The sequence below is a fragment of the Thalassophryne amazonica genome, chromosome 8 (genome assembly GCF_902500255.1).
Source record: "Thalassophryne amazonica chromosome 8, fThaAma1.1, whole genome shotgun sequence".
Lineage (NCBI taxonomy): Eukaryota > Metazoa > Chordata > Actinopteri > Batrachoidiformes > Batrachoididae > Thalassophryne > Thalassophryne amazonica.
The window spans coordinates 66,672,438-66,696,421 of NC_047110.1; the positions used below are offsets into that span (position 1 = coordinate 66,672,438).

Genomic DNA, 23,984 nt, shown 5'->3' on the forward strand with positions numbered 1-23,984 from the left:
TGTGGACAACTTGTCATCAGCTGTTGAGTGTAACTAATAAAGTAACTAGTAATCTAACGTGGTTATTCTTAAGATTGAGTACCCAGCAAAATAGTTACTTTGCTGATTACTCAATCTTAAGATTGAGTACCCAGCAAAATAGTTACTTTGCTGATTACTCAATCTTAAGAGTAACCAAGATAGATTGCTAATAATCTAATGTTGCTAATAAAGTAACTGTATAAGGTAACTTTTCAAAGTAACTGACACTGATTACGACAACGAATTGCAGTCAGGTGGAGACCCCCAATGAGGGCGAGCAAGCAGATGAGCTACCTTATGGAAGACAGATTTTATTTTGTGGTAATGGGTGGGAATCACATTCCTAGGCTCAAGCAAGCTAAGAAGGTGATAGAATCCCACATCGTCAAAGACGATGGCTGGTCATTGAGAATTTGGGTCCCTTTTTCCATTTTAAGCCCCTTTCACACCTGGCCCACTTCAAGTTGCGTTGTGCAGCGTCATAACGACGCTGCTTGGATGCAACCTAGTGCCGAAATGATGTAGCTCAACGCCACAACATCGCAAGGGACGCACCGTAAAGGATGAAGCCAATCAGACGCCAAAAATTAAACGTATAATTTTTTCTGCATCCTATGCTTGATGCAGAAAAGAAGTGGTTTCAACGCATGTCAGGTCAAAGCAACGGTACTCAACGTGACTGGAAGCCACACCCTCACAATACAACGTTACCCAATGCCAATTTATGATTCCTGCTGTGTTCCATTGTTGCCGAAGTACAAATCACACAGGATTGTTTTTATACCATGTCCACAATGCAGTAAAACTACACGCTCAAAGAGCACAGAAAAAAATGGTGATTGCAGCCTGACTGCTGCTGCAGCTGCTCGCTCCTTAAATTCTCTCACAGTTGTTTTTGAATAAAGTCCAAAGTCCTGCTCACAGACTGATTGCCAGAGACAGGAAATGTCCACAAAATACAGCATAACTCCAGTCATCTCCACATTTTCTCATGAACAGTTCATTGTGCGCACAGCTCGCGGTCAGAGTAGATAAACTATGGCAGAACTCAGAGCACAGACCTGCAGCTCAGCACAAGACATACACACTACAAAGGATTCAAGGATTCAAAAGAATTTTATTGTCATATGCACAAAGGAACATGTTCCCTGCACAATGAAATGTGATTACTGCATTTAACCCATCCTAATTGCCAGTTAGGAGCAGAAGTCGCCTTTAGGCGCCCGGGGACCAGCTCCAGATGTATATCCTGCCTTAGGTCAACAGCAGGGCTGAGCAAACCTTGACCGGCCTCATGACGACAGACGACACACACATAACACACACATAAGCCGGATCGGTACATGAACCCATATAAAAAAGAAGAGAAATCAGAGTGCACACAGATTAGCTGCAGCTGAGTCTGTCTGCAGGTTCTCCTCTGCATTCTCACCACCTCTCTGCCCCCCCTGCTGCGCGCACCTGACGCAGACATTCCTACGCTGTCATGACGGCACATGAAGCAATTCAAAGCAGGCCTGGTGTGAAAGGGGCTTTAGTTTGCCCCTGGATATTTTCTTTTGCTTTTCCAGTCTTTATTGGAAAATTGGTCGTCTCCTGCTGCTAGTGTTGGTACACTTGTTAAACTATCTGTTATGTAGAGTTTTTAAATGTCTTCCGAAGCGCTGGTGTTAAAAGAGCAACATTTCACTGTTCTTGCCTATTTTGCAAAACAGAGCTTGTTATCCATGTTTGAGTTTTCTTTCTTCATTAGCTTTTTAAGGAGGTAATAGTTTTGTGGTAATGTTTGTTTTCTTGTCAGAGGGATCTCTTAAGATGTATTTCAATGAAATAGGTTTCGAGGTAAGACCTGGGTGAAGGAAGAGTTCATTATATTTTAGTGTGGATTCTGATGAAGCGGGTGGTTCCTACCTTTGAGCTTTGAATAATTTTGTTATTATTTTAAGGAAGGTGAGAGCTCACGTTAGCTGTACTTTGGTCCATATCAGGTGCTGATCTTGAGCTGGTGGACAAAAATGTATTTTCCTACAGGGGTGGTCTACAAGAGTGGACTAAGGATTGGAAAGGGGTTTTGGACTTTGGGTACTATACTGACTTAACAGAGGTATGCATATGCTTTTCAAGTGCCCTTCTAGTTTTAAAATATTCCTAAATCACTGACATGTCTTCTTCCACTTTCCAGACTATAAAGTTGTGTTGGTGTCTTGTAACAAAGAAATTTTATGCTCAAATATATTTGTCCTAGGCCGTGTCTGAACACATCCCCAATACTAGTAACTGCAATGGTGCATCCCAGAGTTTTGATTGGTAAATAATCGTTTTCTGCAACGTGTGTTCACAGGGTAGTAGTGATTCTGAGAGTGAAAGTCCAAAGAGAAAAGCTGTGAGGTCTAAAAAGAAAGAGTAAGTACTGCAGTTGTGAGGACTATTGAACTTTTTATTATCCTGATTATTATTTTGAATTATGTCATGTTGACAGTTTTGCACAATTCTTGTCTGTCTGTCATTTCATTGTCAGCATGTATTCATATTGTGGTACTTATAATTTAGTGTTGGTTTATTTGTTTGTGTTTGTTTGTTGTTTTTTTAATGGGTATCTGTTTGCTCCACATGGGCTATAAATAGGCATATGTAGGTTTAGTCAGCCAGGTGACGTTCTACGGCCACATCAAATCTGATTGGTCAGCTCACTGGCCTATCCCTGAATAAACTGGTCTGTGTTGAATACCCTATGGCCAGTGTTTCAATTGGCTATAGCAGTGGTGGGCCTGAAGGGTGAACTTGTGGTATCTCTGTGTTGTAAGAAAAATCTGGAAAGATGATGACTCAAATGATGATGAAGACGAGGAGGATGAGGAAGAATCCAACAGTACAGACAGTGAGCAGGAAGAGAGAAAAGTTAGATCCAGACGTCTTCCTGCTAGAAGGTAAGGGAGTAGCAAAGCCTGGCCCTCAGACAGCTACCCACGAGGCATCTCAGGTTCATTTCATATTGTGTGACCAGCTGTTCAGTTTTTCCTTTTCTTTTGCTCTGTGTGCATACTTGAGTACTCTTGTTGTAATGTGTATGTTTCCTTAAAAATTTGGTATCTGAAATTTAGAGTGTTTGATCTTGAGACACTGAAAATGTAAAATTGGTTCCAGGTCCTCTCAGGACTATTTCAGCACTCCATAATGTGTCTGCTGTATGGACTATCGTAGGTGCAGTGCAGAGGCTTGTTTCATGAAAGCTGATCACGAGAATTTTGTGCATGCAAATTGCAAAAAGTGCCAGTCAGAGATGCGTGTCACAGAATATCAATAAATGCTACTTATATATATGCAAGCAACTCAGTTCTTAGAAGCTCAATCACTGGTCACAATCTCGTCTAGTCAAGTTTCTCTGTGGCAGTCGATCTTTGTTAGTTTATTTATTCATTTAATTAAATTACATTACTTTTAAACACATGGGTATCAACAGTTTTGAGTGAAACATATCAGTTATTGTGATGGCTTTTCACTTGCCTTCTCATGGCTGCAATTACCTTTGACATCCAAACCTAGGATTTACAGTGCACGTAGAAAGTATCCACAGCACTTCACTTTTCTACATTTTGTTATGTTACAGCCTTATTCCCAATGGATGAAATTCATTTGTTTCTCAAAATTCAACACACAGTACCCCATAATAATGATATGAATTTAGTTTTTTTTTGCAAATGTATTAAAAAAATAAATCACATGTACCTAAGCAGGGCTTGACAATAAGGCAATTTATGCACTGGCCCACAGGGCCAGTAGAATCTGAAAGTTACTGGCCCAGATGAAAATATCACTGCCCATACTTTCACGCCTGTGCCGAACCGGGGGGTAACTGATAAGAATTTTTTAAATCAACACTCAGACATTAGAATTGGGTTTCCTTAATGTAAAAACACTTGAAAACAAACACAAAATTCTTATACTACATGATAAAAACCTTAAAGTGAGTAAACTTTGAAAAAAATGTCGGTAGGTAACTGATAGGAATTTTTTCAACACTCAGACATTAATACAAAAATACATTTATTTCTTGATCATTTACAAAATTAATATGTTATATTTCATAAACCAAATTCCCTTGCTAATGTTGTCACCGTGGGGTTTCCACAAGGGCATACTGATTAGACTTTTAAACTGGCGTATGAAATCATACCACATTGTCTACCAGGACATGGTATATTTATACTTACTTGTTAGCATATTCTGGCATGGCCCTACAAGTTCCACAGAAGACAACCTCACTCTCCTCATCACGCTCCAGCTATGGCCGTCTTTTCTTCCAGGAAGTTTGCCAAGTTTTCCTCACCCTTCTCATATTCAGCATCAGCAGCCTTCCTCTTCTGTGCTTGTTTTGAGGGTGATAGCTGTTCTTTCCTTTGCTTTCCTGGTTTCTGCCCAGGGGCAGGAGGTTTCAAGAAATTCATAATATTCACTGCGCTCGATCTTGCTTAAGCGAAAATGACGCGTCGATGTTGAAGCGAAATTTGCGCCACATCAGAAGATGCGCCTGCAGACGAAGTTTGTCTGCACTTCTGCAATGTTCCCAACATTGCGAAGTGGTGCAACATGTCCTGTCTCTGGTAGCAGCCTGTGAGCAGGACGTATGTCTCTTTTGTCCTTTATTTCACAACTATGACAAGAGTTTTTGGAGGAGCAGCAGCCCCACAGCAGCGGGAGCGGAGTTTCTTTTTCTTTTTTTTTTCTTTTTTTTTTAAATTGTTTACATGTGCGCGCGTGAACGGGACAGTTGGTCCTCAAGTTGGGTCCTGCAGAGGCAGAAGGACCGCTGAAAGAAGCCATCATCCAGACGCAGCTCCTGCAGCAAATAATGATACTGCCTGAATTGGGAACGTCTCATGACGTTTGTCAGCTTTCCGCAACAACTCGCTCCGTGTGATCAAGGTCCGTCATGTTAACTTGACTGACAACCGGAGCCGGCGAGCTGAATGGAAGCTCCTCCTATTTGATGACGCACCGGGGCGAATTTTCGCAGCAAAAGCAGAGCGACACACCGGGTGAAGGAGGCGCGTCCGTTGCCACGCGACCCCCGCGAATTTGTAGCATCTGATCGTGCCCGGTGTGAACGCGGCATTAGACTAATAAATCTGCCCAAAGCGATTTTAATTCTTACTGGCCCATACGGACCAGTGAAATATGAACTTCACTGGCCCGTGGTGGCCCGGAACATGTAAAAAAGGCCGCCGGGCCATCGGACCAGTGCTATTGTCGAGCCCAGGTAAGTATTCACACCCTTTGCCATGAAGCTCATAATTGAGGTCAGGTGCATCCTGTTTCCACTGATCATCCTTGAGATGTTTCTACAGCTTAATTGGAGTCCACCTGGGGTAAATTCACTTGATTGGACATGATTTGGAAAGGAACGCACCTGTCTACATATAAGGTCCCACAGTTGTCAGTGCATTTCAGAACACAAACCAAGCATGAAATCAAAGGAATTGTTTGTAGACCTCTGAGACAAGATTGTCTCGAGGCACAAATCTGGGAAGGGTAGAGAAACATTTCTGCTGCTTTAAAGGTCCCAGTGAGCACAGTGGCTTCCTCATTCATAAATGGAAGAAGTTTGAATCCACCAGGACTCTTCCTAGAGCTGGCCGCCCGTCTAAACTGAGTGATCGGAGAGAAGGGTCTTAGTCAGTAAGGCAGTAACATAACATTATGTGGAAAAAGTGAAGCTGTGAATACTTTCCGGATGCACCGTACAACGTGGCCAATAAATGTGACAGTTCAGGGTGCAAAACATATTTGGTGCAATGAAGAGTGGGTGCTTTATGTCAACATGGGTAGAGAGGTGGCATGTGAAAGAGTGCTGTCTGTGTCTTTCTGTACTGTTTTCAATAACTCGTTGTTCGCATGTGGACTAATGTTTTGTATTTAGTACTTGTTTGACTGGTTATTAATTTTAGAACTTCGCATTGCAATGTTATCTGTGAAATACCTCAAAATGTCCTCGAGAGTGTGACTAACGTCCGGTGGCGCACGCGTACGGTGCGACTCGGCAGTGAGTGAAAAGTTTGCAGCGTTTTTAAAGTCTAGCGTTTTCAAAGTCTTATTTTATTGCTTAAGTGCTTATACAGTGCGCAGTGCAAAGTGCAGCTAAAATGGACCCTATACGATTAAGTATTTGGACTCTTTTGTTTTGTCTGGCTCTCGCTGTACTGCAAGGAAAAGTCGGTTGCTACCGACTGCAGTACAGCAGAAATGAATTGCTCCAGCTTGACTTTGGAGTTCGCTTTGGAGTACCTGAGGTTGCGGAGCTCACTCCCAGGATGGTACTACGACCTGGCTCTGTAAAACCCGGTGCGGTGGGAAGCAAAGGGGGGAAACGAAAGCGAGGAAAAAGAGGAGGCGTGCGTCTGAAGAAACGGGGGCTTGGCTGAGTTCCGCTGCCTCCTATTATTTTGGGTAATTCGCAGTCTATACGCAACAAAGTGAACGAATTACAGAGCAATGCTCGCTATATAAAGGATTACAGCAACTGTGGCATCATCGCGCTAACTGAGACGTGGCTTACGGATCGGGACAGGAATGCTGACCTGAGGATTGACGGCTTTGGAGCTCCTCTCCGGCTGGACTGAGATGCAGAGGTGACGGGGAAATCCCAGGGGTGTGTGTGTGTGTGTGTGTACGTCAATGAGCGATAGTCTGTAACTGTTAGAGAGCGCGCCTGCACGCTAGACATAGAACTTCTTTCGGTGTCACTTCGCCCCTTTTATCTGCCCCGTGAATTTCCACAGCTCTTCATTACTGTGGTTTACATACATCTGAGAGCTAATGCCAACTCTGCCTGTTCTGTCATCTTTGATGTGGTGCAGAAACTAATGTCTCACTCACCTGACGCTCCAGTCCTCTTACTTGGTGACTTCAGTCATGTGTCCTTGGATAAGACTCCCCAATATGTATCAGTACGTTACCTGCCCTACCAGGCGGGATAAAACTATTGATCTTTGTTACGGGTCGGTTAAGGATGCCTATAAGTCTGTATCCCTGCCTCCTCTTGGATCTGGGGATCACTATTTTGTGCACCTGCTGCCTTACTATAAGTCTCTGCTTAAGAGGGAGAAGGTCTCCACTAGAGAAATTAAGGACTGGAACAGTGATGCAGTGCTTTGCCTTCAGGAGTGCTATGAATGTACTGATTGGGACATATTTAAAGAAGCATGTGGTGATAACCTGGATGAACCGGCGGATGTGATCTGTTCTTATGTGGTGTATTGTAGGTATATGTTGATTCCTTCCAAAAAAGTAAAAATATATCCTAACAACAAACCCTGGGTCACAAAGTCTGTAAGAACCAGTTTACAATCTAAGAGAGAGGCTCATAGATCTGGGTCAGTCATGGAACTATACAACGCTACTAAAGAAGTGAAAATTGTGCTGGAAAAGGCCAAGAGAAATTATGCAGGGAAAATAGAGGAAAAGATGGCAAATAAAAATCTTGGATCTGCTTGGTCGTGTATGAAAACGATAGCTGGGCTTCAGGAGCCCAAGTCCAGATCCATCACCTTGTTGAAGGACTTTCAGACAGATGTTGAATTTGCAAATGCTCTGAATAGTTTTTACACTAGGTTTGATATCTTTGATCACAGTTCAGAGATTGAGGAAATAAAGCATAAAGTGAAAGACAGACAGCACTTTTTTATTTCCCAAAAACAGGTAGAAAAATCCTTTTGTGCCCTCAAACCAAAAAGTCAGGGCCCTGATAATGTTTGCAGTCACCTCTTAAAAAATTGTGCTAAAGAGCTGAGTCCTATTTTCCAATTTATCTTTAATACGTCTCTGGAAATGCAAACTGTGCCAAAAGGGTGGAAAGACGCTGTTGTTGTCCCTGCCACCAAAAATTGTACTCCAAAAGTTCTAAATGACTTTAGGCCTATAGCTTGGACGTCGATTGTCATGAAAACCTTTGAGAAATTGGTGAGAACTGAAATTATTAATAAAGTAGGTGCCAACTTGGACCCTATGCAATTTGCCTATAGGCCAAATAGAGGGGTCGAGGATGCCACAGTCACTTTAATGAGCTTACTTTTCAGACACCTTGAAGGGAAAGGTGCACATGCCAGACTTTTATTCATTGACTTTTCTTCTGCTTTTAACACAATTCAGCCCCACATTTTAGCCTCAAGACTTTTAAAACATTTTAATCTAAGTTGCAATCTTCTGGGCTGGATTCTGAGCTTCCTTACTAACAGGACACAAAAAGTGAGAGTAAATGGGGTCTTGTCTGATCAGACGCAGTCCTCCACTGGGTCACCACAAGGCAGTGCTATCTCTCCACTTTTGTACATTTTATACACTGATCTCTGCAGAAGTTGGAGGGATGGGAGAACTATTCTTAAGTATGCAGATGACACTGTTATTGTCAGCCTGCTACAGGACAATAAGGCTGGCCACAGTCCTGTTGTAGATGATTTCTTGGACTGGTGTGAGAAGTCTTTCCTACAGATGAATGTATTGAAGACTAAAGATATGGTCATTGACTTTAGGAAGGGTGCCCACAAACATGGAGCAACTCTCCTAAAAGGTCAGGCTGTAGAAACTGTGAGCACCTATAAATATCTGGGTACTGTCATTGATGACAAATTCACCTTTGAGTCTAATTGTGAAGTGGTGTGTAAAAGAGGATACCAGCGCTTGTTCTGTCTTAGAAAACTGGCATCCTTTCACATTGACAAATCATTGTTAACTATGTTTTATTGTTGTTATATTGAATCTGTTTTATCTTTCTGTCTGGTGTCATGGTTTGGAAATTTGTCAGTTAAAAACAAAAACAGTCTGAATCAGATTGTAAGATAGGCGAGCAAAATCATTGGAGGAGAGTCTCAGCTGTATCCAGCCTCTCTGTACATGAGGCAGGTCCAGAGATTGGCTGAGGCAGTTCTAAAGGACGCCTCACATCCTCTTTTTGATCAGTTTGAACTGCTCCCTTCAGGACGGAGGTATAAAGCTCCTTTCAGCAGAACTAAGCGCTACAAGAGCACTTATACAACCCCTGACAAAAATTATGTAATCACCGGCCTCGGAGGATGTTCATTCAGTTGTTTAATTTTGTAGAAAAAAAGCAGATCACAGACATGACACAAAACTAAAGTCATTTCAAATGGCAACTTTCTGGCTTTAAGAAACACTATAAGAAATCAGGAAAAAAAATTGTGGCAGTCAGCAACGGTTACTTTTTTAGACCAAGCAGAGGAAAAAAATATGGAATCACTCAATTCTGATGAAAAAATTATGGAATTATGAAAAACAAAAGAACGCTCCAACACATCACTATTATTTTGTTGCACCACTTCTGACTTTTATAACAGCTTGCAGTCTCTGAGGCATAGACTTAATGAGTGACAAACAGTACTCTTCATCAGTCTGGCTCCAACTTTCTCTGATTGCTGTTGCCAGATCAGCTTTGCAGGTTGGAGCCTTGTCATGGACCATTTTCTTCAACTTCCACCAAAGATTTTCAATTGGATTAAGATCCGGACTATTTGCAGGGCATGACATTGACCCTATGTGTCTTTTTGCAAGGAATGTTTTCACAGTTTTTGCTCTATGGCAAGATGCATTATCATCTTGAAAAATGATTTCATAAGAAAAGTGTCCAAAATATCAACGTAAACTTGTGCATTTATTGATGATGTAATGACAGCCATCTCCCCAGTGCCTTTACCTGACATGCAGCCCCATATCATCAGTGACTGTGGAAATTTACATGTTCTCTTCAGGCAGTCATCTTTATAAATCTCATTGGAACGGCACCAAACAAAAGTTCCAGCATCATCACGCCCAATGCAGATTTGAGATTCATCACTGAATATGACTTTCATCCAGTCATCCACGATTGCTTTTCCTTAGCCCATTGTAACCTTGTTTTTTTCTGTTTAGCTGTTAATGATGGCTTTTGTTTAGCTTTTCTGTATGTAAATCCCATTTCCTTTAGGCGGTTTCTTACAGTTCGGTCACAGACGTTGACTCCAGTTTCCTCCCATTCGTTCCTCATTTGTTTTGTTGTGCATTTTCGATTTTTGAGACATATTGCTTTAAGTTTTCTGTCTTGACGCTTTGATGTCTTCCTTGGTCTACCAGTATGTTTGCCTTTAACAACCTTCCCATGTTGTTTGTATTTGGTCCAGAGTTTAGACACAGCTGACTGTGAACAACCAATATCTTTTGCAACATTGCGTGATGATTTACCCTCTTTTAAGAATTTGATAATCCTCTCCTTTGTTTCAATTGACATCTCTCGTGTTGGTGCCATGGTTCATGTCAGTCCACTTGGTGCAACAGCTCTCCAAGGTGTGTTCACTCCTTTTTAGATGCAGACTAACGAGCAGATCTGATTTGATGCAGGTGTTAGTTTTGGGGATGAAAATTTATAGGGTGATTCCATAATTTATTCCTCAGAATTGAGTGAGTCCATATTTTTTTCCCTCTGCTTGGTCTAAAAAAGTAACCGTTACTGACTGCCACAATTTTTTTCTTGATTTCTTATAGTGTTTCTTAAAGCCAGAAAGTTGCCATTTGAAATGACTTTAGTTTTGTGTCATGTCTGTGATCTGCTTTTTTTCTACAAAATTAAACAACTGAATGAACATCCTCCGAGGCCGGTGATTCCATAATTATTGCCAGGGGTTGTATTCCTGCTGCTATCAGTGCTCTTTAACAGATGACTTTGAATGTATATTTAATTAACTTATTTGCCACTTTGCATAGAGATGGCAGGAACATTGTTACTTTCTTCTGGGTGCCATGCTATTGGCCTGTACTTGCACTGCTCATTGTATTTTATTATTTTTATTATGTTTATTGTATTTTTTATCGGTGTTTATGTGATTGTTATGAATGTAGTGACTCACTGCCAAACCAGATTTACCTTTTGGTACAAATAAAGTAACCTTGAACCTTGACTGCTCACGTCATATAATTCATGTCATGAGTAGGCTTGGGTATCAAGAACCGGTTCTCTGGTATCGTTAAGAAATGATTCGATCCACCGACATCAATAGCCTTTTTGCTTAATGATTCCCTTATCGGTCCTTCAGAGCGGCCGATGTTTTTGAGGGTGTTTGTCGGGAAAGTGATATATTGTCTACGTTGATTACAGACCCTGCAGCGGCTCTGTAATCAACCGTTTCTGCAGCGCGGCTCTGTTTTGAACTTTGAACCAATGAAGCAGTGCTCCGATCGACTGCTTCGTTGGATCTTTACTTCGCTCTTCTTCAGAAGCGGCAACTCCTCCTCTCAAAGCCATTAAAATGTGGCAATTGTGAGTCACTTTTGTACAGATTAAAGTGACTAACTGGGACTCCTGTCTTGTTGCGAGAAAGAAATGAGAATCATCCTCCATTCCGTTGCTCCAAACTCTGTGCCGCTCTCTACTGAGTCTCGAGTCCACACGGAATTAATAACTTCAAAGCAAATGACACCTCTTTCCAAACGTTGTAATACAGACAATAAACTACAATCGATCGAAAAGTTTTTTTCCTCCCAAAATCAGATGCCCTGCACTACAGCAGCCCAAGACTGTATGGCTGCAGACCTGCAGACTCCAGCAGCCGTCTGAGTTCAGCTCAGATGTATGGAGAGACTTTCATGCCATTAATGTCTGAAAGGAAATGCTTTTGACAAACTACAGATTTTGTTTATTTCTATTTATGTCCAGAGATCAAGGATCCACCATGTAGAGTTTATTTATGTCCAGAGATTAAGAATCCAGTGACGAGTTTCATATTTATTTACTTTAAGACTCAGTAAAATGTTGTTGACATAGAAAACCTGTAAAGCCAACTTTAGTACACATAAAATTCACAAGAGGTATCGATAAGGAATCAGATTGATAAGTGGAATCGATAATGGTAATGATATCGATAAAATCTTATCAATACCCATCCCTTGTCATGAGCCTCTGTAGCTAATCTGCACCTCCACAGCTGTTTCCATTGGTCCGTTGTGTTTAAACAAAAAATGTCACAATGAGCCAGTTTGCTGTCTTACAGTGTATCTGGAAAGTATTCGCAGTGCTTCACTTTTTCCACTTTTTTTTTTTGTGTTACAGCCTTATTTTAAAATGAATGAAATTCATTTTTCCCTCAAAATTCTACTCGCAACACCCCATAATGATAAGATGATTTTTTTTTTTTTTTTTTTTTTTTTTTGCAAACTTACTAAAAAAAAAAGAGAAAGAAATCACATGTACATAAGTATACAAACTCTTTGCTCAATACTTTGTTGATGAAACTTTGGCAGCAATTACAGCCTCAAGTCTTCTTGAATATGATGCCACAAGCTTGGTGCACCTATCTTTGGGCAGTTGCCCATTCCTCTTTGCAGCACTTCTCAAGCTCCATCAGATTGGATGGGGAGCGTCGGTGCACAGACATTTTCAATTTTCAGATCTCTCCAGAGATGTTCAAGTGACTCAAGGACATTCACAGAGTTGTCCTGAAGCCACTCCTTTGATATCTTGGCTGTGTGCTTAGAATTATTGTCCTGCTGAAAGATGAACCATTCCCCAGTCTAAGGTCAAGAGCGCTTTGGAGCAGGTTTTCATCCAGGATGTCTCTGTACATTGCTGCATTCATCTTTCCCTGAATTCTGATTAGTCTCCCAGTTTCCGCGGCTGAAAAACATCCCCACAGCATGATGCTGCCACCACCATGCTTCACTGTAGGGATGGTGCCTGGTTTCCTCCAAACATGACGCCTGGCATTCACACCAAAGAATTTAGTCTTTGTCTCATCATACCAGAGAATTTTGTTTCTCATGGTCTGAGAGTCCTTAAGCTGCCTTTTGGCAAACTCCAGGTAGGCTGCCATGTGCCTTTTGCTAAGGAGCCCTTACCAAAAAGTAGTATATGCAAGTATGTTTCAAGTATACTTCTAGTTTCCTTTTTATATACTTATCAGTACTATTTTTTGGTAAGGGAGTGGCTTCCGTCTGGCCATTCTACCATACAGGCCTGATTGGTGGATTGCTACAGAGATGGTTGTCCTTCTGGAAGGTTCTCCTCTCTCCACAGAGGAATGCTGGAACTCTGACAGAGTGACCATTGGGTTGTTGGTCACCTCCCTGACTAAGGTCCTTCTCCCCTGATTGCTCAGTTTAGACAGGTGGGCAGCTCTAGGGAGACTCCTGGTGGATCTGAACGTTGTCCATTTATTGATGATGGAGGCCACTGTGCTTATTGGGACCTTCATAGCAGCAGAAATGCTTCTGTTGGAGTGACCAGGCTACATCTTTGAGACACAAATTCACCATAAAAACCTCTCACAAAGTCAAATGTGATTTCACTGTGCTGTTTCTGCCTGTAGCAATCTCATATGCAAATTAATGTCTGTCGACCGAACTTGCGCTTTATATATGCTAATACAGGGGTGCCCAAGCTTGGTCCTCGATCTACCTTCCTGACACTCTTAGTTGTCTCCCTGTTCCAACACACCTGAATCCAGTGAAAGACTCGTTAGCAGGCTTTTAATGAGCCTTTCATTTGGGCACCCCTGTGCTAATGCATTTTCATGTCCGACCGGGTGTTAAAGCCCCTTTCACGCTGGGCCCACTTCAAGTTGCGTCATGCACCGTCATGACGATGCCACATGGATGCAACCTGGTGCCGAGACGATGTAGCTCAACGCCACAACACCGCGAGGGACGCAAAGGACAAAGCCATTCAGACGCCAAAAATTAAACATGTTTAATTGTTTCTGCGTCGAGCACAGGATGCAGAAAACAAGTGGTTTCAACGCAACTCAGGGTAAAGCGACAGTATTAAACATGACTGGAAGCCACACCCTCACAATACCACGTTACCCGACACCAATTTATGATTCCTACTGTGTTCCATTGTTCACAAAGTATAAGGATTATTTTTATACCGTGTACACAATGCAGTAAAACTACACGCTCAAAGAGCACAGAAACAAAATGCTCATCCTTGCTGCTGCTGCAGCTGCCCACTCTTAAATTCTCTCACAGCTGTGTTTAAATAAAGCTGTGTTTAAATAAAGTCCATAAAAGTCCTGCTCACAGACTGATTGCCAGAGACAGGACATGTCCACATCCAGTAAAAAGTCCGGACATCTCCAGTCCACTCACGGATGATTTGTTTGTGCGAGCAAATGTGAACAGTTAAAAAAAAAAAAAAAAAAACTGGCTGGCTGCAGGCAGTTCCTTGCTCTCCCCTCAAACTCTCTCATCAGTGTGTTAAATAAAGGACATAAGTCCTGCTCACAGACTGATTGCCAGAGACAGGACATGTCCACATCAAGTATAACGCCAGACATCGCCACATTTACTCATGGACAGTTCATGGTTAAAGGAAGAAAGATAAACTATAGCAGAAAATAGAGCGCAGCCCAGCAGCTCTGTATAAGAACAAATGTAAACTCGAGGAGAAGTCAGAATGCACAGTCTGTCTGCAGCCAAACTGCCTTAAAATCGGTGCACCACGACACAAAATCTGAATCTCTGCATCAGTGAACCATGACCTCTACACTGTACCCTATCTCAGATTTGTGCCTCGACACAGTCCTGTCTGAGGTCTACAGGCAATTCCTTTGACTTCATGCTTGGTTTGTCCTCTGACATGCACTGTCAACTGTGGGACCTTATATGTAGTATGTAGACAGGAGTGTTCCTTTCCAAATCATGTCCAGTCAACTGAATTTACCCCAGGTGGACTCCAATTAAGCTGTAGAAACATCTCAAGGATGATCAGTGGAAACAGGATGCACCTGAGGTGGCTGTGAATACTTATGTACACGTGATTTCTTTGCTTTTTTTTTTAATGTCAAAAATCTAAGAAAAACCCTTTTCACATTGTCAGTACGAGATATTATGTGTAGAAGTTTGTGGAGAAAAAAAAAAATGAATTTCATCCATTTTGGAACAGGGCTGTATCACATAACAAAATGTGGAAAAAGTGAAGTGCTGTAAATACTTTCTGGATGCACTGTATTTCTAAGTCTGCTGCATGTTTGTGTGCTTGACTGCAATGTTTTTCAGACCTCAGACCAAATCGATGACCAAAAAGCAGCTTTCTCAAAAAGTAAGGAAAACGAGGAAACAAGAGTCATCTGCTGAGGATGACGACGACGATGATGACGACGACGATGACGATGATGAAGACACTCCAAAGAGACAGACTCGAAGAAGGGGTGCAACAAAAGTCAAAAGGTATATTTGTGTACTGAATCACCGTTATTGCAGAAAGTAGTCTATTGTTGAGTGGCAGAGAGGTTATATTTATGAATTTTCTTTACTAAACATATATATTAGTCTGTTGTACCCTTGGACACAATCGGTGAAAATACACGCGAGTTAGAATGAGAGATTTTTGGAGAAGTACTAATCATATTCCAACTCAGGGTACAGAAAGCTGAAACAAACCCAGTAACTTGATTCAGTATTCTTGAATGGGAACATCTGAAAGAGAGATTTATTTATTTAGTGGTAGACTGGGACAGAATGGAATAGGACACACCGAAATGGTTTAGTCCTCTTACCTGATTTTCATGTCATTTTGGCACCTCTTCTTTCATCTGTACTGTAACCCTGACTTTGTGTCAAAGAGACAAACTTTCAGGACACTAAACATTCACAAAGAAGTTAACTTCAAGGAACTACAAGAACTACAAGGTTCGGCTCCAGTGCAGCTGTTTCAATAACAGCAAAGATACCGAAGTGAAACTGGTACAAGAATAATCCTGTACTTATTGACTATCCCTCCATCAAATGCTTTTGCAGTTTCAGACGTGCAGAATCGCCTTTGGTGTACAGTAGTGGTCAGAATAATAGTAGTGCTATGTGACTAAAAAGATCAATCCAGGTTTTGAGTATATTTCTTATTGTTACATGGGAAACAAGGTACCAGTAGATTCAGTAGATTCTCACAAATCCAACAAGACCAAGCATTCATGATATGCACACTCTTAAGGCTATGAAATTGGGCTATTAGTAAAAAAAAAGTAGAAAAGGGGGTGTTCACAATAATAGTAGTGTGGCATTCAGTTAGTGAGTTCGTCAGTTTTGTGGAACAAAGAGGTGTGAATCAGGTGTCCCCTATTTAAAGATGAAGCCAGCACCTGTTGAACATGCTTTTCTCTTTGAAAGCCTGAGGAAAATGGGACGTTCAAGACATTGTTCAGAACAGCAGCGTAGTTTGATTAAAAAGTTGATTGGAGAGGGGAAACCTTATACGCAGGTGCAAAAAATTATAGGCTGTTCATCTACAATGATCTCCAATGCTTTAAAATGGACAAAAAAAAAAAAAAAAAACAGACGTGGAAGAAAATAGAAAACAACCATCAAAATGGATAGAAGAATAACCAGAATGGCAAAGGCTCACCCATTGATCAGTTCCAGGATGATCAAAGACAGTCTGGAGTTACCTGTAAGTGCTGTGACAGTTAGAAGACACCTGTGTGAAGCTAATTTATTTGCAAGAATACCCCGTAAAGTCCCTCTGTTAAATAAAAGACGTGCAGAAGAGGTTACAATTTGCTAAAGAACACATCAACTGGCCTAAAAAGAAATGGAGGAATATTTTGTGGACTGATGAGAGTAAAATTGTTCTTTTTGGGTCCAAGGACCCCAGACAATTTGTGAGACGACCCCAAACTCTGAATTCAAGCCACAGTTCACAGTGAAGACAGTGAAGCATGGTGGTGCAAGCATCATGATATGGGCATGTTTCTCCTACTATGGTGTTGGGCCTATATATCACATACCAGGTATCATGGATCAGTTTGGATATGTCAAAATACTTGAAGAGGTCATGTTGCCTTATGCTGAAGAGGACATGCCCTTGAAATGGGTGTTTCAACAAGACAATGACCCCAAGCACACTAGTAAACAGGCAAAATATTGGTTCCAAACCAACAAAATTAATGCCTCGCAGATGTGAAGAAATCATGAAAAACTGTCATTATACAACTAAATACTAGTTTAGTGATTCACAGGATTGCTAAAAAAGCAGTTTGAACATAATAGTTTTGAGTTTGTAACGTCAATAGTAGATGCTACTATTATTGTGAACACCCCCTTTTCTACTTTTTTTTTTTTTACTAATAGCCCAATTTCATAGCCTTAAGAGTGTGCATATCATGAATGCCTGGTCTTGTTGGATTTGTGAGAATCTACTGAATCTACTGGTACCTTGTTTCCCATGTAACAATAAGAAATATACTCAAAACCTGGATTAATCTTTTAAGTCACATAGCACTACTATTATTCTGAACACTACTGTAACTCATGCATGCGCAGTAGTCGGTAAAAAATGGGAACATATGCGTTTGAAACATGTTGCTATTGAATACTTCATGGTGGAGGGTTATGCACGTTAATATTCATCGATGAATCAGTGTTGTTGATGCTGGTTCCTTGTGTGGATGCCAATTCACTCAGGAGGTGGGTAAGGAGTTTAAAGGGGAACTATGCAACATAATGTACCATAATTTACAGTTTTGGAGTAATTTCCAAATGACTTATTCTGGTGAGAATGGCTAGTTATTACTCTGCGTAGCCATGCCAAACCATTTTTTTTAAAATCCAAACTTACATTGGAAGAAGATTTCCATGTATGGTAATGGATCAGAAATTATTATTTTTTTAAAATCTTTTGTTCCCATGTAATGCCCGAATAGGGAATTGCAAGATGAAACTTGACTTTGAGGATGAGCGTGCAAGGAGCTATAGTGACTTTGATCCAAGTTTCTACTTTCAGTGATATTTATTTTATTTGTCATTTATTGTTTTTTACACTCAGATGCATTGGCTGCTTTGGCAACCGGTAAAATGTTTCTTACTGATGCTGAAATTGCCCTGGCTGTCATATTCATTTGGACATTTTTCCTGTCTTTTTTTTTTTTGATTACAGTTATAAAGAGGACCAACATGACTTTGAAACAGATTCTGACGATTTAATTGAAATGACGGGCGATGCATGCGAGGAGCAGCAGGACGACAACAGTGAAACTATAGAGAAAGTTATGGATACAAGGGTCGGCAAAAAAGGAGGTGATGCATTTTCACTGCTCTTGCTGCTGTCCTGATCTTCTCAGTCATCAAAGGCACAATTTTCCCTCCAACGTAGGCTGACATTTAAACGCTCTGAAAGGTTTAATTTTCTCTTCCAGCTGTTGGTGCCTCCACGACTGTGTATGCTGTGGAGGAAAATGGGGATCCATGCGAAGGCTTCGACCCAGACAAGGATGAGGGAGAGACTCAGTATCTGATCAAGTGGAAGGGCTGGTCCTACATCCACAACACATGGGAGAGCATGGACACTCTGACACAACAAAAGGTCAAAGGACTAAAGAAACTTGACAATTACAAAAAGAAGAATGAGGAGCTCAACGCATGGTGAAGATCCACTTTCTAGATTAGCTACATATGTACATCTTATCCAAGTGATTAATGTTCAAGCTTTCTTTGTTTAAAGGTTGCGAAAGGCGTCTCCCGAGGATGTTGAATTTCATAACTGCCAGCAGGAGCTCACTGCTGACTTGAACAAGCAGTTCCAAATTGTGGAGCGTATAATCTGTAAGAACCTGACTTCACATTTATTTTGTTTGAATGGATTAAAAACCTGCAGCCACTTTGATGTGTTGCTTATTGTGTTTTCTATACCTTTATTGTTAACAGCAACAAAAACAGGAAAAACCCAAGGGTCTTCTGACTTCCCATGTAAGTCAACATTCTAAATTTTTACCTTTTATTGAGTTTATCTCTGAGGGGTTTGTTCTTATACTTCTTGTGTTGGTATTAATTGCTTCGGCGTTGTTGTCACCGCTTATTATTTTGGTTGCTTTTCAAACAATTAACAGCTCATAGTCACAAGACTCCATCATCTAACGAGCCAGAGTATCTATGCAAGTGGATGGGTTTACCATACAGCGAGTGCAGCTGGGAGGATGGAGCCTTGGTTGGAAAGAAGTTTCAGCACTGCATAGATAGCTTCATCAACCGAAACTCCAGCAAGACTGTCCCCTCCAAAGACTGCAAAGTAAGTCTAAACACTAAAGTTAAAACTGGAGTGGTTATATTTTCCTGTCCAAGGCTAGCAACATTGACTTGTAACTGTGATTTTAGGTGTTGAAGCAGCGACCAAGATTTGTTGCACTCAAGAAGCAGCCGACATATATTGGAGATGAGAATTTAGAATTGAGAGATTATCAGCTGGATGGACTGAACTGGTTAGCTCACTCCTGGTGCAGGTACTGTAGAGATGAATGGTATCCCTGATTGAATTTGAAGACTCCATTTAAATAATAAATTGGTGTACAAAAGAGTTTAATAAAAGTGAAAACATGCTTTTTGCCTTGTTCTTCACCCTCAGGTGTAATAGTGTCATTTTAGCTGATGAGATGGGACTGGGAAAGACCATCCAGACCATCTCGTTCCTTTCCTATCTTTTCCACCAGCATCAACTTTATGGGCCTTTCTTACTGGTGGTGCCCTTGTCAACACTAACCTCCTGGCAGCGCGAGTTTGACACGTGGGCCCCCGACATGAATGTGGTGGTTTATCTAGGTGACGTCATGAGCCGGAAAACGGTATGAAGGTTTGAACTCTGGCTGGTATTTGTAGAGTCCTCTCTTGGTCGATCAGATATAGTAATATTATTTATTTCTTTTTTCTTTTTAGATTCGTGACTATGAATGGGTGAACCATCAAACAAAAAGAATCCGTTTCAATGCACTTTTAACTACTTATGAAATTGTGCTTAAAGATAAGGTATGTACCATAATTGGTCACTTTTTATGGTATTTGCATTCAGAGATTTTTTTTCCCATCTGTTGTTTTAAATAAAGCAAAATAGTATTTAACAATTGCAACCTGACTCCAGGGGGTGCTCGGGAACATTAACTGGGCATTTTTGGGTGTGGATGAGGCTCACAGACTGAAGAATGATGACTCCCTGCTTTATAAAACATTAATGGAGTTCAGGTCAAACCACAGGCTGCTTATTACTGGCACCCCGCTGCAGAACTCCCTCAAAGAGCTTTGGTCACTGTTACACTTCCTCATGCCTGACAAGTATGTCCCACTGTTGATTTATAATGACATGTATCAGTGAATTAAGATTGTTTGAATTTCAGTGAGGAATGAGTGACCTGTGTTGTGCACTGCAGGTTTGATTCCTGGGAGGATTTTGAGGATGACCACGGTAAAGGTCGTGAAAATGGTTATCAGAGTCTTCACAAAGTCCTTGAGCCCTTCCTTCTGCGACGAGTCAAGAAAGATGTGGAAAAATCTCTGCCTGCCAAAGTGGAGCAGATTCTGCGTGTAGATATGTCCGCACAGCAGAAACAATTTTACAAGTAAGTACCCCCCCCCCCCCCCCCATTTTTAAAAAAAGTGCTATTCTTTATAACATCTGTTTTATGAACAGATGTTGACATTATAATGGTCAAATACAGAATAGCTGCCTTTCTCGTCTCCATTAATTTGTTTCAAAACTTTGCCAGGTGGATTTTAACTAGAAATTACAAGGCTCTTGCCAAAGGCACTCGAGGCAGTTCCACCGGCTTCTTGAACATTGTTATGGAGCTAAAAAAGTGCTGCAACCATAGTTTTCTCATCAAGCATCCAGAGGAGGGAGATGCTGAGACACAGCAAGAACACCTGCAGGTATGCTGAACTTTTTGTAGCTCCTAAGATCACCTTGGAATAAATCTGCAACAGGCGCACGTATAACGGCATAACACAGAACTAAACATGATGGTCACAACAGAGAGCCTATTTGTTTTTCACTTATTCCAGTATTTATGCCATAATTCTGAATCTCATAGGGTGTGGTAAGGGGCAGTGGGAAGTTGGTCTTGTTGGATAAGCTGCTGACCAGACTCAGAGAGCGGGGAAACAGAGTCTTGATCTTCTCCCAGATGGTCAGGATGTTGGACATTCTAGCCGAATATTTGGCCATGAAACGCTACCCTTTCCAGGTAAGTTGTTCGCTTAAAAAATTAATACATTTTATATATACACACACTACGGGTTGACCGATATGGATTTTTAAGGGCCGATACTGATTATCAGCAAGGTTTGGAGGCAGATACTGATATTTAAAGTAGACCTGCATTGAAATAAATGTGGTCAGATTTCAGAAAGAAGTAGCTGATATGTATTTATAAGACCCTTGTGAATGCAGTAAAGTAAATCTGTAAGCCCAAATTTGTAATTCAGCGGAGAAATCTTCGTTTAAAAATTACAAATTTGCAGCTAAAATTTAGCCGTCTGTGAAAACAGTTTGTACAGCCGTATCATTTCCATGACGTCAGGGACAAGACAGCGCGCTCCCGCCTTCAGTCCGATCCCGCATTGAAATTGATTTTATCTATTAGTAATGTTACTTATACACGTCCTGGTTTCAACATCCAAAAGTAAGCTGCAATGAATGTGAGATACAGATCTGTGTGCTCAGATCAGCAACGACATCGACAGCGGGTGCCGTTCTTCCTCTCCCGCTCTCTGCCTCCGCTGCGCTTATTAAGTCTGCGGGCACGTTAACGAGCTCGTTAACCGCCGACGCGGGCCACTCACACTGCCCGTGTCTGCTTTGCAGCTTGTGCCAGATTCAGCACACAACACTGGCATCACCTCTCTGTCTACTGAATGGAGCTGCAGCACACTAGGCACAAGTCCTGAGATTACGCTCACTGTTTTAATGCGAAGCGGCCGGTACACCTGTTGCTGCAAGGACAGACTTCTTGCGGCAAAATCCACAGCACCGCACGTCTCGGCAGTCGGAGGCCCAGAGCTCCATGGACGCTGAGAGAGGTTTATATATTTTTAATGACTGGGATTCTTTGCGGGTCTTGCCTCCATATCCCGTGATGGTACCGGAGGCGAAAGAGAGTAGATTTTCATTGCGACACCACTCAATCAAACAGGCGTATGAAAAAGTCCCCCAAAATAATTTTCAAGCACAAATAAAAGAAATGTGTACTCACCAAACGTGCCGCAAGACAATATGAAGTTTTAAAAAAAGTAGATCCTTCCGTATAAGACAAGAAAAAGGTCTAGATGCAAACTGCCGTAAATCCACAAATTACAATTGGCGCAATGCATGGGAGAGGGTCTTGTCTGTGACGTCTCGGCAGCGTCCATGATGAGAGGGACAATTTGTGGAGGGCTAAATGTTAGCTGTAAATTTGTCATTTTCAAATTAAGATTTCTCAGTTGAATGACAGATCTGGGCTTGCAGATTTACATTACTACATTCAGAAGGATCTCATGTGTAAATGTAAGTCATTTTTGTTCAAAAAATCTGACTGCACTTTTTTCAATGCAGGTCTCCTTTAAGGCTGATATTTGCGTGCAGTAAAAAAGTGTCAAAAAGGTTTCAAAATGTTATATAACACTCTTAACACAAAACTTTTTTTTTATGTTTTGCAGCATATGTTTAATTGACAGAACCTTTCAATGTGACCTTCACACAAAAAGTGCAAGGAGCTGTAAATATCATTGTTATGAAGTTGAACAAATAGCTAAATCACAGCCAACGTAGTTCCAGTTTGCACACTGCTATCTTCTTCTATACTTGTCTGTGGGAGAGCAGTCTTCAGCAATGACAGGCTGAACTTCTCTAACAAATCAAGTAGTGTTGTGGGTGGGACTTTGCTACACACCAGAAAGCAGTGATTTTTATTTTAAAAGAATGGTATGGTACCCATCATATGCAGCCGTTCGCTCCAAATGATGGGTACGTCTCAGACATCAGTTGGTATATGTGAAGTAAAATAAATTAAAGTAAGACTTGTAATATACTGTAAGAGCCACAACTTGAGGCAGTTTAACTTAAATGATGCAAATTTCATATTTCTGTTATTTCATGTCATTTTATGTTTCACGTAGGTTATAAATAATAATTAAAAGGTTAAAAACACATGAATATTTGATGGACATTGCATTTGCTCCCTTCTTCAAAATTGTCTCACTGTGTTAAATTGTCTGATGGAGCTCTCTGCTTCACTGGATAAAAGCTACGGTGTCAGAGTGTAAATGTAAATTTACACATAGTATCTTTAATCCAGTGAGGCAGAGTTGTGATAGTTTCTCTGTCATCTTGACAGCTTTTTTTCCTTTCCTTCCATTAAGGATAAAAAGGATAAAAGTGTGGATGAAAACTTGCTGAATCATGTTGTCCAAATTCGCTTGTCAGTCGGCCAAAATACTTGAGCTACTTGCGTTTCATTATCAAACCTGAGGGAGCAACCTAGTTCTTCTAATTTTCTAAGTGCTGACTCTTTACCTATAGGTGGCTCATCTCTAAGCTGCAAACAGACCCAGTGAGCAGAAGTCATGTTCTGAAGAAGCTGGCCTACATCATCAGAACCACTGTATATTCTTTGCAATGAGATCCAGTCCATGTTGAGTAGGGCTGTTCATGTTATATAGTGAAAAAATAACAGTTGTGAGAGACTTTGGGCCACATGTTTTTCTTCCATTTGGGTTTTATAGGTGCAGAATAAATTTGAACTCAATCAGATAAGATTTAGAGGTCACCCAGAGTGACACATTTTTCTGTCCCTGGGTGGTTGATTGCTCACCCAGAGGAGAACATTACTGGAATTACTGGATTACTATATTGCTTGTTTGGGGAAAATTGTTGCTTTGTCGGGGACCCCTTAACAGTGTCCGATGACAACAAAATTGGGCACAGATCTTATTTTATTAGTGGAACAAGAACAACATGTGGCCCAAAAGATTTTGTAACATTCGACATTTTGAACAGGTTTAATGTTGAGTCTCTCCAGCCCTCACTCATGTTCCAATTCTGTCCATGAAAATCCCAATCAAAACATGACAAAACTGTAAAATTGCTTATATGCAGCAGGGTCACCTTGCTGTTCAGGCAGTTTTTGTTTTTAACGAGGTTCAAAAAGTGTTTTCTGAGGGGTGCTGCCTGTTGCATCACCATTTTCTCCAGA

The 23,984-nt window shown here is 41.1% G+C and overlaps 1 protein-coding gene across 3 annotated transcripts in view; it reads left to right on the top strand.

Annotated features, from left to right (window-relative positions):
* chd2 (chromodomain helicase DNA binding protein 2) overlaps positions 1 to 23,984 on the top strand; it is an 83,153-nt gene that overhangs the window by 24,363 nt on the left and 34,806 nt on the right. For all 3 annotated transcript variants that reach the window (XM_034176544.1, XM_034176546.1, XM_034176543.1), the window contains 15 exons: positions 2,363 to 2,424; positions 2,826 to 2,948; positions 15,055 to 15,225; positions 17,927 to 18,066; positions 18,186 to 18,411; positions 18,491 to 18,591; positions 18,694 to 18,735; positions 18,876 to 19,054; positions 19,141 to 19,265; positions 19,388 to 19,604; positions 19,696 to 19,785; positions 19,898 to 20,088; positions 20,184 to 20,372; positions 20,520 to 20,682; positions 20,844 to 20,996. In XM_034176544.1, the coding sequence (XP_034032435.1) occupies positions 2,363 to 2,424; positions 2,826 to 2,948; positions 15,055 to 15,225; positions 17,927 to 18,066; positions 18,186 to 18,411; positions 18,491 to 18,591; positions 18,694 to 18,735; positions 18,876 to 19,054; positions 19,141 to 19,265; positions 19,388 to 19,604; positions 19,696 to 19,785; positions 19,898 to 20,088; positions 20,184 to 20,372; positions 20,520 to 20,682; positions 20,844 to 20,996 (2,172 nt within the window). The remainder of the gene's footprint in view (positions 1 to 2,362; positions 2,425 to 2,825; positions 2,949 to 15,054; positions 15,226 to 17,926; positions 18,067 to 18,185; positions 18,412 to 18,490; positions 18,592 to 18,693; positions 18,736 to 18,875; positions 19,055 to 19,140; positions 19,266 to 19,387; positions 19,605 to 19,695; positions 19,786 to 19,897; positions 20,089 to 20,183; positions 20,373 to 20,519; positions 20,683 to 20,843; positions 20,997 to 23,984) is intronic.